Source organism: Phascolarctos cinereus, unplaced genomic scaffold, assembly GCF_003287225.1.
Source record: "Phascolarctos cinereus isolate Bilbo 61053 unplaced genomic scaffold, phaCin_HiC Scaffold_3;HRSCAF=262, whole genome shotgun sequence".
In the NCBI taxonomy this organism is placed as follows: domain Eukaryota; kingdom Metazoa; phylum Chordata; class Mammalia; order Diprotodontia; family Phascolarctidae; genus Phascolarctos; species Phascolarctos cinereus.
Window position 1 is genome coordinate 49,910,390 of NW_027555736.1, and position 15,275 is coordinate 49,925,664.

A 15,275-nucleotide genomic window follows, 5' to 3' on the forward strand; every position below is an offset into this window, starting at 1 on the left:
CCCATTTCAGGGCTACCCTTGGCCCCTCCTGCTGTTTTCTTCCCTTTTTGTCATCCCATCCTTGCTGCCAAGTGCTGACCCCAAGAAGCCCAGGGCCCCTCGTGGTGGCACCTGCTTGGTCCTGCCCTCTCTTCCCAAGCTGGGCCATCTGCTCCAAAATGCCCCCTCCTTCTTCCCTCCCATCAAAATTCCTATTTCCTGAATGCCCAGATTTCAGCCAGATGTCAAGAGGAAAAGATCTGAATAAACGATTTCCCACAGCTAGGTGTGAGTGACTCATAAGTACAGGCCCGATGCCTCACCCTTCCCAGGGGCATTTACATGTCCAAAAACCTGATACTTCTTAAGCCAAAGGCATGAGTCACTGGTGGTGGAGTACTGCAGGGCTTCCACTGGACAAGAGAAGAGGGAGTCTGGGAGAGGAGGGAGGGAGGGAGGAAGGACTGCAGCCTTTCCTGATGTCTCTCAAATCATACCCTGCAGCCCCTGGCTTCCTTCAGCAGATCAGCCCTTCTTCCCCTCAAACCACAGAATTATGGAAAGAAAAAGGGTCCTGTCCCTAGGAAGCCCCCTTCTCTGCCTAGGCAAGATTATGGTAATCGCCATGAGGCAAAAGAGAGAAAGCTATGACCCAAGAGCTGGGAAGGGCTCCCGAGGCTGGCTAGTCAAACCCCCTCATTTGACAGATGAGGAACCTGGGTCTGTGGGGGTCAAGTGGTTTGTTCCACGTTACCTGCTCATGAGCAACAGACACAATATTTGACCTCGAGTCCTTTGATTCTGGAATGGGTACTCTTTCCATGTTTCTCCCTCCTTCTGTCCTCCCCTGGTACCCTTGAGCGATCAGTTTGGATGGGGCTTAGCATCACTGGGGAGCAGTCGCCCCCATCCTCCATCCCCAGCAGTAACCGCATGGATTCCCTCCCTCCCCCCTCCACGTAGGCTGCACCCATTGTCCCAGGCAGGTGTCATTGCCTAGGGTCCCAGGATAGGTCAACATCAGTCCCTTTGCTGGTAATGAAGGGTGTGTCAGGCAGTGCTGGGCTTCTGTCCCACAGTCTTCACACTGAGATGGGAGGGTAGAGTTATTCTCCCCCGTTTGACACGGAAGACATTCTGAGGCTCCAGGGGATGAAGGTCTCCTCGAAGATGGTAGCAGAGTCAGGAATTGCTCCCAGAGTTACAGCCTTGTGCTGGTTAATGTCCTTTCTCCTTCTGTTCCTGCTTGGAAGAAGACTGTCTGGAGCTTAGGATCCCTCTCTCTCCCTGAGAGCAAGAAGCTTCATCTTTGTCTCTCCCTGTTCCTCCTCTCTCTAGCTTACCTTCAGAAGGGACCCAGACAGTATTGAGCCCCATGGTGACCTGTGGGCCCACAGGGCTGCTTCTGTGCCGCCCAGTCATCCTCACGGTCCCCCACTGTGCTGAGGTCAGCTCCAGTGACTGGATCTTCCAGCTGAAGACTCAGTCCCACCAAGGGAATTGGGAGGTAAGGAGGAAGAGTGGAGAAGGCCAAAGCAGGTTTTCTAATGTAAGAGCTAGCTCTGTCACTGCCATTCCCTTCCCTGGGGTTGGGGGGAGTGGGGGACTCCCCTTAAGTTACTTGTCCCACCCCTCCAAGGCTCCTGGAAGAGGGGTCATCTCCTCTTTGGCTCACCAGCCACTTTTCCTGTTGTAACCTGGCCCTCAGCCCCAGAGCCCAGTGGGTTAGGGAGCCAGCCTGAGGCCCCACACATCTCTAGATCTGACCTGTGCTCCACTGGGCTCTTCCCACCCTGCTCCTGGCAGGAGGTCGTGACTCTAGATGAGGAGACCCTGAACACCCCTTGCTACTGCCAGCTGGAAGCCAAGTCCTGCCACATCCTTCTGGACCAGCTGGGCACCTACGTATTCATGGGGGAGTCCTACTCCCGCTCCGCCACCAAACGGCTCCAGTTGGCCATCTTTGCCCCTGCACTCTGCACCTCTCTGGAGTACAGCCTCAGGGTCTATTGCCTGGAAGACACACCTGATGTGCTCAAGGTAGGCTGGGGCTTACCAGGCTGGGGCCACACTTTATGTCTCCTCAAGCCCTATTTCATGGTACCTTCCAGCCTTCCCCTGTATACTCAACATGGTACCTTCCAATTCCTCTAGGGCCATCTTGGCCCTCCCCTGATGTCAATAAACAAAGCCATTTATTAAATGCTTACTAGGTCTAGGCACTGTGCTAGATACTTTGGGATACAGTGATAAAAAAGTCCCAACCCTCAACGAACTTACATTTGAGACTTCATCCTTATCCCTATCTTACCTTGAATGCAAAAATACTTATACCACTGATAACGTAGTCTCCTCCAACATATCTTCTCTCTGTTAGTCCTCTAGTATTTTTTCTACCAACCCACCCTCTAATAAAAAGGTCATGGCTGAACTAGAAGCCAGGCTTGGAAATGATAAGTACATTCATTTAGAGAGGTTTAAATACAGGGCTGTGCGAAGTCCCTCAGGGGAAAGAGTCCTGGCCAACTGTGAAGTGTGGGTGGGGGTCCAAGAAGGCTTCTTTGAAGAGATACAATTATGGTCAGGTCTTTAAAATGGAATGGAAATTAACCAGGTAGTGAGGGCAGACATTTCAGATGCAGGGAACAATGAGGGCACAGAGTCAGGAAAGTGCCCAGTTTTGTTCTAGGGGATGTTGAGTAGCTCAGTTTACCTGAAGAATTGGGTATGTGGTGCCTAGCCCAAAGTAGAGCCTTGAATGTCGGGCTAGGGAGTATGAACTTTACCTGGTAGACAGTAGGGAACTATTGAGTGTTTTTGAGCAGAGGGGTGACATGACCAGGGCTATGCTTAAATAGTCAGAGCTGATTTAATAACAACAAAAGGTATTTGCCTGGTCCTTTTGGATTGCTTTACATACATTAGCACATTTGAGCCCAACAGCTACTCTGGTTCAATTAATGGAGCCACACTTAGAAGTCAGGAGAGACCTGGAGTTACATTCGCTGTGTGACCATGGTCTAGTCGCTGAGCCTTGAGTCCCCTGTTGTAAAATGTGAGCTCCACGGGACCTTGCAGGAAGAACAGATTGAAAGTTGCCTTATTGGATCCACCCTTGTACTTTCTCATTCTCTAAACAATCAGCCACCCACTTAGCATGTTTGCTGGGGCTGAACCCTGTACGAGAGGCTGGGGAAAGAGGATATCCCAGCCTTTGGGTTCAGAACCTAGAAGGGGAGACAAGATAAACTTAGGGGAAACAACTAGATAATTGCAGTGAGGGAGGATGCTGGTCCCACATGGCTCAGGTCTTGAAAGATACAATGGAGGCAGGGAGAGAAGAGAGACTACAGTTCTCCCAGGCTGAGGGAGTGGGCGAGTAGAGACCCAGAGATGACCTTGAAACCATCAGGAGTGTAGCAGAGTCCAGGGTTGGAGAACAAGGAGAGACAACACCCTAAGGGCCACACTTGAGTGTTTTTATTTGCATGAAACATTAACTAACCTCCTTGAGTTAGTGGGAGATCTTAGCTGACCCAGCTCAGCTTGGACCAGACTGACCTTGGTCTCAGAAACCTCTATGAGATCTGGAATGTTCTATGTAATGTTCTCATGTAATGTTCTATGTAATGACCTCTTTGAGGTCATTCTTTAACTCTGTTCTTTTTTATCTCTTCCCTTATAAGTCTGTCTCTGTGGATTCCCTCTACTGCTTCTCCTCACAAATCAGTAACTGTTCCCTGCACCAGCTCACAATCATCTTTGTCCTCTCCCTGGGTTCCCTGAGATCACAGGCTTATCTTTTATCTCAAGTCTGGCATTTAGTGCCACCCTGGCCTCCCTCTTCTGCCTTCTCTAACCTAGCTCCTCTCTCGTCTGCCTCCTTCTCTGGGCTGAGCTTCTGTGAGTCTGTCCTGGGTGACCCTCTCCTTGTGCCTTCCTAGTCCCCTCTGGCCCTTGCTAGGACTTGTCAAGGTTAAGGGGAGATGGCCCAGTTCATGAGCTCCCCTGTTGGGTGCCCTACAGGAGGTGCTGGAGCTGGAGAAGACACTAGGTGGGTATCTGTTGGAAGAGCCCAAGCCCCTGCTTTTTAAGGACAGCTACCACAACCTTCGCCTTTCCATCCACGATATCCCCCATGCCCTGTGGAGAAGCAAACTGCTGGCCAAGTACCAGGTGAGGAGATTGGCCTGGGGGAGTGGGGGTGGTGCAGGGTGGCTACTGATGAAGAGTGGAGAGGGCCTTGGGCTCCGGGATCTGAGGGCCATGATCTAGAGCCAGAATGGGTTCTCCAAAGCTATCTAGTCCAACACATCCATTTTACAGGTGAGAAAATTGAGGCCTGGAGGGGTGGTCACTTGCCCAAGGTAATAAGGGTAGTAATCAGCCACAGCAGAATTTGAACCCAGGTCTTTGCTATACTAGGCTGCTTCTCCATGTAGAGATGTCTCTTCAATAATCACAGTAAGAGCTGATATTTCTGGAATGCTGACAGACTTGCAAAGCCCTTTCTCTTTTTTTAAAACAAATTTGATTTTTTTTCAATGAACGAGTATTTGTTTTCTCTCCCTCTCACCTCCCTTCCCCCTCAAAAAAAGAAAGAAAGAGAAAGGAAGACAGACAGACAGACAAACCCTTTGTAACAAATATGCATAGTCAGATTTCCATATTGGTCATGTCCACAACAGGTGTGTCTCATACTGCACATGGAGTCCATCTCTGGTAGGAGGTGGGCAACATTCTTCCTCATTGCCTCTGAAATCATGGTTGGTCATTGCTACTAAGAGGGAAAGGAAGCAGAAATGGGAAAAAATAGGTGGAATACACAATATAGAGTCTTTAAGTAGCTGTTCATATAGAGCAGACTTGGATTTAAGTTCTGAATTACTTGCATTTATTTGTTCCTGGTTTTTGTGTGCCATTTTCTAGTTGTGTTGCCTTGGACAAGTGATCTCTTCCCCAATCTCAATTTCCTCTTCTGGGATAGGAAGGGGTTGGCCACATGAGCTCTTGGGGCCCTTCCAGCTCTGACATTTTGTTAATGAATTGAACTTACACGAGCAAAAATTTCCTTTCACTCTTTCATTTCTGGAGGGATGGTTAGATGATGGATGGACTTCTCCTGTGCCTAAGAAGGATTTGGTAAAAGTTGGGAGCAGTGTAGGCTTTAGGAAACCCCAACCCCAGAAAGGTTTGATAATCCCAGTAAAATATTATTCTAATGCCGTGGTTCTTAATTCCCAATGGATCCATGTGTAGATTTCAAAACTTGGATGGGAAAATTATTTCATTATTTTCATTAACCTCTAGCTGAAATTTAGCATCTCTTTCAACTTTTTAAAAACATGATTCGGAGAGGCAGCTAGGTAGTGCAGTGGATAGAGCTCTGGCTTTGGAGTCAGGAGGACCTGAGTTCAAATCTGGTCTCAAACACCTAGCACTGACTAGCTGTGTGACCCTGGGCAAGTCACAACCCCAATTGCCTCCCCCAAAAAAGCAAAAAACAAAACAAAGCAAAACAAAAACAAAACATGGTTCTGAGAAGGGATTGCTGGGCTTCACTAGTCTGCCAAGGCGATCTATTCAACCCCCCAAATAGTTAAGAACACCTCTTCTAAGTGAGGAACCCAGGTTGAGAAACCCGAAACCAGACACGGGTCCTAGCTATAGTGAGGTATATGTTTTTCTATCATTGCCCCTACTTTGGGTTGGCAGAGAGGAGGAGGGAGGGCACACATGTCTTTTGAGGCTGCTGGAATCTGACTGCACATGTCGCTCCCCATTTCCATAGGAAATTCCATTCTATCACATCTGGAGTGGCAGCCAGAAGGCCCTGCACTGTACATTCACCTTGGAAAGATACAGCCTGGCCTCCACAGAATTCACCTGCAAGGTCTGTGTGCGGCAAGTGGAAGGGGAAGGCCAGATATTCCAGCTGCATACGACATTGGCCGAGGTAAGTGCCTGTCCTCCATTGGGTCCTTCTTTCCTGAGAGGGGGATCTGCCCACCCAGCTGAAAAGCTGTGGGAGGCCAGGCACAGGGAAGACCATCCGTGATCCCAACATTGGCAAGTCCAGCCCAACTGGGACCCCAGTGAGACAGATCGTCTCTTTCCTTTAATAAACAACAGAGAGGTGAACAAAATGTTGCCGAAAATATAAAGATTAGGGTTTATAGTGACTGAAAATCAGAAGAAAAGAGAATTTCAACATTATCATCACCAACATGTATTAAGAACCCACTTCCAATGTGCAAGGCACCATACTAGCTATTAGACATAAAGAAGAAATCTGTAAGGCTTGATCCCAACCCTTAAGGGTCTTACAGTCTAGTGTGGACTATGTCAACATCAGTAGCCAGTCAACTTGCTTATGGCATTCATTGCTTTCTCTGTAAGCTCTTTGAGGGCAGGGGCTGTCTTTTGCCTCTTTTTGTACCCCCAGCACTCAGCATAGCGCCTGTCACATTGTAGGAGCTTAATAAATGTATTGATTAAAGGTATGGGAGAAAGAAAGGGAAGATCTCAAAATTATCAGAGTGTTGGGAAGGGACCCTCTGCCCTTCCTAACCTCTTCTACCTGCTTTTACCTTCTCAGACAGTCGCTGGCTCCCTAGACAACTTCTGCTCTGCACTCAGCAGTGCAGTGACCACCCAGCTGGGACCCTACGCCTTCAAGATCCCATTGTCCATCCGGCAGAAGATCTGCAATAGCCTCGATGCTCCCAACTCCCGGGGAAATGATTGGAGGCTATTGGCCCAGAAACTGTCTATGGATCGGTGAGTGTCCATGGCTTCCTGCTCTCCCGTGTACCCCACATGCACACCCTCCCAACCACGGCCATACTCAACCTCATTCAAAGGGGTTCTTTGGCTCCTTGCACCCCTAACCCAATCTCATCTCCTTGTTGCTTGGATTATCTTTGACTCTCTTCTAACCTGCCTCGGCTGGATTCGAGCTCATTCCTCAAGTGGTAGGCCTCTACTTTGGGCAAGCCACTGTGTTATAGGGAATAAGGTAAAGTCCCTACCCTCAAGTAGCTTACAATCCAGTGGAGGAGTTTATAGCCTGGTGGCATTCTCTCTTGTCTGAAAATGGTGGTATATATAATAGAGGCAGCAGAAGATGATAGAAAGAATACTGTTTGAGGCATAAGGAAACCTGAGCTGGAATCCCAGCCCTGCCAAGGTCATATAGTAGCTATGTGACCTTGAGCAGGTCACCTCCCCTTGCTAAACCTCAGCTTCCTCATCTGTAAAATTAGGGAGATCATTTCTAAGGCTTTTTTAAGTTCCAAAATTTTGATTCTATATTCTTTCCCCTGTTTCTTTATTGATCCCTTCATGATTGCTGACTTCTCCCAATTTTACCCTCACAAATCACAAAGGCACCCCCTCCCCTACACACACACACACACACACACACACACACACACACACACACACACACACACACACACATCCTCAAACTGTAATTGAGAAAAACAGGTGTGGTGTTTTCAGATTCCAACCTGAAGTCTGGGAAACTGACTCTGGCCCTGCCCTCCCCCAGCTTCTTAATACTAGCCACAATCTGGCTCCCATGGGCCTTTCTAGCCTACATTCCAAACTGGCCTCTTTGCTCTTCTCCATATACAGTTTTTCATTTCCCACCTCCACACCTTTGTACAGAATATACTCCCCCACCTTATAGAATCCCTGGCTTCCCCCTAAGCACAGCTCAGGTGGCATCTCCTGCAGGGTATCTCTTTCTTGATCTCCATGGTTGTTAGTTTCTCTCCTCTTGAAATTAGTTTGTGTTACTTTGGACGTACGTAGTACTTCCACTTCAGTGTGCCTGTCCTGTCTCCCCAGGTGTATGGAAGCTCCTTGAGGGTAGTAACTATTCCTTTTTTGTCTTTGTATTTCTGGCGCCTTGTACATAGTAGGCACTCAATATATGCTTGCAGAATTGTTGATGAATTGAGATAATCAACATATTGAGATAATTATTAATATACATGATATAAATAATGTATTAATAATTATGGTGTTATGCTTTTTTTAGTGTCTTGTAAACATGATCTCATTTGTTGGTATAAATTGTTATTACCATCACTTTATAAATGGGGAAACTGAGCCACAGAAATGGAGTGACTTGCTGATGGTCACATAATTTGAACCTAGGTCCCCCAACTCCAGCCCCTGGCCATGTGTCCTCCTGCCATACTTTGACGCCATCCCCCACTGCTTTTTCTCCCATTGAGGAACCCAATACTTCTCTCTTTCCATCAATCCCAGGTACCTGAACTATTTTGCCACCAAAGCGAGCCCCACGGGGGTGATCCTGGACCTGTGGGAGTCCCTGCACCAGGACGACGGTGACCTCAACACCCTGGCCAGTGCCTTGGAAGAAATGGGCAAGAGTGAGATGCTGGTCGTCATGGCCACAGACGGTGACTGCTGATGCCACCCTGGATGCTGCCCATGGACACAGCAAGGGTGGAACTGTAGGGGGCAGGACAGGATGAGAGCACAGGGAAAAAAAGGGGTGAGTTTGGGGATGGGGAGATGTCCTCTCCCATCTCACCCCACAACTGCAGACAGGGGTCTCCCCATTCTCTTCCTCTTCCTCCTCCCACTTTCACTTACCATAACCAGCCTTAGGAAATCTACATGCTCCATTGACAAGAGAGCCTAGACTCCCCCATCCCCAGGTTCTGTCTCTTCCTGCCCCAACCCTGCTGCCGCAGGGATCTTGGGATGGACGGCTCTGTGATAATGAGAGTCTCAGTCAAAGGGGGAGGTGACCCCTCCACCGCCACCCTACCAACACATATATGCACAGCAGCTCCCACAGCCCTCAGATACCAGGGTTCTCTCTAAGGCTTCTGGGTTGGGTTTTCTTTTCTTTTCTTTTTAATGATGGGTTTCTCTCTCCTCCCAATGCCCTGCCCTCCTCTCCTCCTTTAACATGATTTTATGCTTTGAAGAAGTCCAGTATGAGCTAGACAAACTGCTTTCTTCTGTCAAAAAGAGAAAGAGAGAGAGAGCTTTACATAGATGGCAATTAAAAGGTCAAAGAAGAAAACCACAAAAGCCACAAAGAAGGAAAAAAAGAGGGGAAAAAACCCAGTTTCTTAGGAAACGCAAAACGATTTATTATCCAGATCTTTGGATGAGTCCTTTTTAAGAAAAAAAGAAAGAAAACTAAAAACAAACAAAAAAAAGATTTAAAAACTGTTTCCTTGAGTGGATGAGTGTGTGAATTTGGGGGTATGGACCAAAGTCACAGACAGCACAGAAATGAAGGAGGGAGGGAGGGAGGGAGGGAAGGAGAGAAGTAGAGGTGGGCTGGGAAAAGTTTTTTGTTTCCGAAATCAAGCTTGGGGTAAATTCAGAAGAGATACATGACAACAAGAAGGCTAAATCTCCTGGCTTTGCTCATCTCCAGATGAGCCTAGGAATGATCCCCCCTCTCTGGGGTCTAAGGAGAGGAGGAAAGAGAGGTTTCTCCTGAGCAGAGGGAGGGGAGGAGAATGGGATAGCATGGGAATCTGACCCTGAGTGGAGACCAAGGGGAGTTATGGAGAAGTTAGAAATGCCCCATGGCCTCGGAGTCTGGAAGAAGCAGTAACTGAAAGGAGCCCCAGAGTTTCCCCGGCACCCCAGAAGCATATCTGTCTACCTTGTGAGTGCCCAGCAAGGGTAAGAGGAGGGATGCTATAGGCTTCACATCCCAGACCACGCTTTTGGATACTGGGCAGTGACCCACCATCCTGGCTGGCCTTGGGCTTGGTAATAATAACCTGGAGTCAGGGGAGGTGCCGTTGGAAACTGACCTTTCAGTTGGAGAGCTGTGGCTGGTGGCCTGACTGATGTCAATGCCTGAGGTCTTTCAAGAACCAAAATGTCTACGAGACTGAGAAGGGACGGTGACAGAGCCACTTATGAATAAAGACAGCCCAGCCTGCTCAGAGTAGCAAAGGAGATTGGGGTGTACATCATGAGCCATGCGTGACGGGGGCGGAACTGCAGGTGGCTGCTTACTCACTGTTCTGTCCTCCCTGTATCCCAGATGAAGGATGAGCTCTCAAAATCAGGGCTTAGGTATGTGGGAGAAAAAATAAAAGAAACAAACCCAGTGTGTATTGCACATGGTGGGGAGTCCAAAGCAGGCCGAATGTCATAAGCTAAGCCAGATTTGGGAGGTCAGTAGCTAGGGATCTCTCAGAGCTGGCCACTTGGACCAGCCGAGCGAGGCCAACAGCTGTGACTCAGGGCCCCCCTCCTCCACGGAGAATGGGGCACGCAACGCTGTCCCTTGTATGGAACCAGTGTGTGACAGGCCTCCTGGTGGAGTGAAAAGCATGAAATTAGGCATCATCTGGGTTCCAGTCTTGGTGATGCCAGTGACTAGCTGTGTGGCCATGATGAAATCATTTCCTATTTTTGGACCTTAGTCAGTAATCCTTTCCTGAAATAGGAGGGAGGGGTCAGACAAGATGCCCTTAGAAGGGATTTTCCATCTTTCTCACAGGTCCTCAGAAAAGGGTACTGCCTGTCCTAAGGAGAGTGTAGTGGAGTAGAAAGGGTGCCCCATACGCAGCCAGGGGCCCTGGGTTCAGCTCGGACTTCCTACCTGTATGACTTTGGGCCCTATTTTTTCCTTTATATAAGGAGAGATTTGGATTGGATGACCTCTCTGGTTCATCCTAACTCTAAATCTTGGATCCCGGGTCCTGTAATCCAGCAATGCCCCTCTGGAGGGGCCGGGGGGGAGGGCTAGTGCCAAGGCACAGGTGGCATTGTCAGATTTTGCCAGCCTAGGAGTTGCCGCTTCTGCTTTCCCAGGTCTCATTTCCAAAGGCCAACTCCTCTCTAATGGCGATGCCCCCATCCTTAGAGAGGTCTCTTCTAGGTGCTGTTATGTAAGGAAGTTTGAATGGAAGCCTCAGGACTAGTCGTGGGCTATTGTAACAGACATGGAAGTTGAGGCAACATGTGTGCTCTATCTACCTCCTTGTGGCTGAGCCTGGCACAATGGGAAACCCCTCCCCCACATCCCTTAGCGGAAGAGCCAGTGGGACCTGATTCAGGAGGAGGGGCTAAGAAGTGAGGCTCCCCTAACTGGCTTGGTGCTCCCAGTTGTATATCCCAGGACACATCTTCTATTTCTGGGAGGGGGTAGAAAGGGTAGGAAGACAAAGGAAAGGGGAGGTGTGGGACTGGGAAGGAGAACAAAGTCCTGTTTCTTAGGCATGGCTCCTGAGGGGGCACTGGTCTTGCCCTGGCTGGCCCCATCCCATGGCAAACACTTGGTATTTGCTATTTACAGGCTAATAACCAGCTCCTATTTCTAACCTCACACCTTAACCCATACCGGGAGCTAAGCACCAGCTCCTCCAGGGCTACTCCTGGCTATTATCCAGGGACCTGCAGGGACATGTGTCATCACGTGGTTGCTGAGAATCCACTCGAACAACCCAGGCAGACCCTGTGGCTTTGAAAATACCGTTCATTTGGGAGGCAGCTCTTTTTACTAGGACACACTGGGCATCTGAGGCTGTGAGCTGGAGGCTTTATGGTGGTTCTCACAACTGGGTGGAGCAGGGGGAAGGGGGAGGAAGGGAATGAGAGTGGGAAAGTCTCCTCTGGGGCCTCTTCCCTAAGCCGAGATGGGGCAAAAGCTGGACTCTTGGCCAAGGCTCTGGCAGAGGGAGTGGCAGCCATTGAGGGTCCAAGCATATCATGACTCAGGCTGTTTATCCTAAAGGAAAAAAGAGGTGCCCTGCAATTCAACTGAGTGTGAGAGAAGGGGATAGTGTGGGCAACCATCTTGCATGGTGCCATTGTGGGGCCTCATTTCTTCTGGGGTCAAGCAAGCAGTATGAGCTACATCTAGGTGTAGTTTCCACCTTTATCGCCAAGTCTCTGGGTAGACCTTTCAAGGGTTTAGCTATCAAATATTAGCCATTAGCTGGAGGCCTGTCTTCAAGACAGACTGAACATTGGAAGAGCGCAGTCATAGGGACTAGGGCAGCTAGGTGGCTCAGTGGATAGAGTGCCAGTCCTGGAGTCAGGAAGACCTGAGTTCAAATCTAACCTCAGACACTTATCAGCTTTGTGACCTTTATTTAGTCACTTAACCTTGTTTGCCTCAGTTTCCTCATCTGTAAAATGAGTTGGAGAAGGAAATGGCAAATCACTCCAGTACCTTTGTCAAGAAAACTCTAAATGGTGTTGCAAAGAGTCAGACATGATTGAAACAACTGAAAAACAATCTCAGGGAATGAGTGCCCAAAGAAAAAGATTCCCCTTTATTTGACAGCTAAGGAAAGTGGAGGCCCAGAGAAGGGGACGTGGCCTGCCCCACATCATACAGGTAGCAAAGCAGGATTTGAACCCAGGGTGGTCCTCAGACTTCCAAGTCCTCCCTCTGGTGCCACACTGCATCTCTTATTGATGGAGCGGGCTGACTAGGAATGCTATAGGGGAAAAAGAGAGCTCCTGATTTGGAGTCAGAAGACCTACATCCTAGTCTTGCTTCTTCATGCCCCTGGATTTGGAGTCAGAGGAATGAGGTCCAAATGCAAGCCTTGCTCTTCAATATCTGGGCACCCCCAAGAGAAGTCCCAACCTCTCTGGGCCTCAGCTCCTGTCTTTGTAATGGGGGGAAGGGTAGGTCTGAACTCAATGGCCTTCCAACTGTAGGGCTATGCTCCTGCACCCAGTGATCTGGGCCTGGTTGTCCTCATTTATCAAACAAAGATGTTGGATTCGATATAATCTCTGGGCTCCCCTTTCTAGCTCCTGAGTTCAATGATTCTGCCATCCTCAAGGGAAATGCTGAGGAGAAACCCCAGGGCCTACTCCTGTGCCACCAGTAACCTCAGCTTTGCAGCCCCATTTCCTCCTCCATTCCCTTTTTCTTTGACCCCAAACACCTCGCTCTCTGCTCTTTTTATGGACCACGCCTCCCCTGTGGCTCTGTGGTGCTCACAGCTGCCTCACCGAGGCTTTGGGATGACAGGAGACGTGTCTACACCAGCCCTGAATGGAGAGTGGAGTCTACCTGATTCCTACAAATTGTGGGAGAGGTTCAGAGCACAGATCCAGCGTGGATAGTGCCTCCAGATTATAAATAGGCCCCATAAAGGATTTGCTGGGCTCCTCATCAATAAGGTTTGCTGATCCAGCAGAACTGGGAAGGGGGCTATGGGCAGGGGATGGATTTCAGCGTTTCTCCCAACTCTTTCTGACACCACCTAAAGGGGTGTGTACGTGCGTATGGTGTGTGGGTGTCTGTGTGTGTTGTATCTGTGTCTGTATGTTTCTGTCCTCTATTTACTACATACGATGTATGCTCACTTATTTGTCCCCAGTTTGGACATCTTATGTCTGGAGTCTGCTTCTGTCCCCCCGGACCATGAGATCGGTCCCTCTGTATGCTGTGTGTCTCTCTCTGTTCTCCATCTCCCTGCCCCTCTCTGTATCTCTGTCTGTCTTCTCTGGGACTGTCTCCAGTGGCTTGGGGAGCTCTGGGGTCCACGAGTGGGCCTCTCTAGACCCCAGGAGGGACCAGCAGCTCTACCTGTGTCCCCAGTGAGCAGGCAGGCAGGCACACAGGGGGAGGGGAGCTTCCAGGGGCTGAGGAGGGGAGAACATCTTTCCGCGGAGAAAGGGCCAATTGCTATGCTCAGTGGGCATCTTTTTTTCCTATTTATATGTGGCAGGGGGTGGGAGAGGGAGGCCAGGGGCTTGAAGGACAGCCCCTGAACCTGCAGCGGTTTCTTCTGTAAACTCCAAACCTGTAAATAACATCTAGCATTCCTATTGTAACAAAATTAATTTTTATGCAATAAATTATATTTCTTAGTCTAATAAAAAATTGAAACCAGGTGAATCTTGCTGCCAACTTCTGTTTTGGCGCATTAAAACACAACATTTGGGCCTCTTGCCATAGGCTGTCCTTCCCCACCTGACCACACAGGGAAAGGGGAAGGGGCCCTTAAGTCAATCAACAAACGTCTCCTCTCCTCAAGGTCTACAAATATGAGAGCTTAAGAGAAGGAGCAAACAGCCCCTGACCTCCAGGGTTCTCCAGTTTAGGATAGAACAGTATGCTAATTCAAGTGCCAGAGGAAGGAGGGCACCAAGGGCTGTTATGGTCAGGGAAGGCTCCCTCCAGGATACAGGGCTGGAGCTAAGCCTTAAAGGATGGTGGCCTGGAAAAACAACTCAGGTTTCCATAGATATGCAATGCCACATACCATACCACACCATATCATATGCAATGCAATGGTTATTGTACCCATTTTACAGGTGGGAAAACTAAGGCTCAGATATAAATGGCCAAGGCCAAAGCATTAGCCTCAGAGTCTAAAACTGAACCCAGATTTCCCAAGTCTAGCATTCCTTCCCCTGCTGTGACTGGTGGGAAGCTAAGGGATGGGTATGAACAAAGGCAAGGAGTGTTTGTGGAGCAGTGAGAGACAGAATGGGCAACCAAAGGGCAAAACGAACCCACAGGGATATGGTATGCCAGGGAGACTGAAGCCAGCTGGGGTTAGTCTTGGTGAAGGTGAGTTTGGGGCAAAGCTGGGAAGGAAGGGACAGACATCCAGGCAATATTCCAGGTGGTGGGGAGTGGCCTCAGGGAAGCCCTCATCCTGGGAGATGCTCCACTAAAAAGCCAGGTGGCCCCTGTTGGACATGTGTTGTCAAACGGATTCCCTCTAGCTCTAAGTGAGAAGCCGCTTACCAGGAACGAATGTTTGGGGCTAGAGCAGGGAGTGCCCAGGGCAGGGTGTCTAGGATTGTGAAGTATCTGGGCTTGGGGCCAGAGCAGGGAAAGGAGCAGACATGCTATAATAGGCCTAGATGACTGAGCTGGCAATTGCCCAGGCTGGATATGTCCTGAGAACCAGGAAAACTTCAGGGGCTGAGGCCTCAGGGCCCACCTGCCCCTCCCACTCTCCCCAGAGCTATAGTCCCTGGGGCCTCTCCTCCTCCTCCCCACTAGAGCCAAAGGGCTTCTCATTCAAAAGATTGGATTCCACCACATAATCCTAACACTGCCACCCAACCACAGCTAAAGGCAAGTATGGTTATGGGAAAATTGTGCCAGTAACTATAGATTGCCTCCCCCTCTGTAAATTGAGGACCCTGGCTGAAATGACCTCCCAAGGTCCCTTTCAGCCAATTGCACTGAGCTCAATGCAGTGTCTGTTTTTAAACATAGCAGCCTAAATAGGCTTGAGGTGAGGCTGAGTGGAGAAAGTCGGGGAAGGGGGAGGATGACCAGAGCAGCTGGA

At 49.3% G+C, this 15,275-nt stretch overlaps 1 protein-coding gene across 1 annotated transcript in view; it reads left to right on the forward strand.

The window, feature by feature from the left end:
• The window catches only part of UNC5B (unc-5 netrin receptor B), a 139,392-nt gene extending 125,528 nt beyond the window's left edge, over positions 1 to 13,864 (forward strand). The window contains 6 exon segments of the mRNA XM_020994623.2: positions 1,318 to 1,486; positions 1,786 to 2,019; positions 4,006 to 4,155; positions 5,771 to 5,935; positions 6,578 to 6,759; positions 8,260 to 13,864. Coding sequence (XP_020850282.1) covers positions 1,318 to 1,486; positions 1,786 to 2,019; positions 4,006 to 4,155; positions 5,771 to 5,935; positions 6,578 to 6,759; positions 8,260 to 8,425 — 1,066 coding nt within the window. The 3' untranslated portion in view covers positions 8,426 to 13,864.
• The last annotated feature ends 1,411 nt before the right edge of the window (positions 13,865 to 15,275 follow it).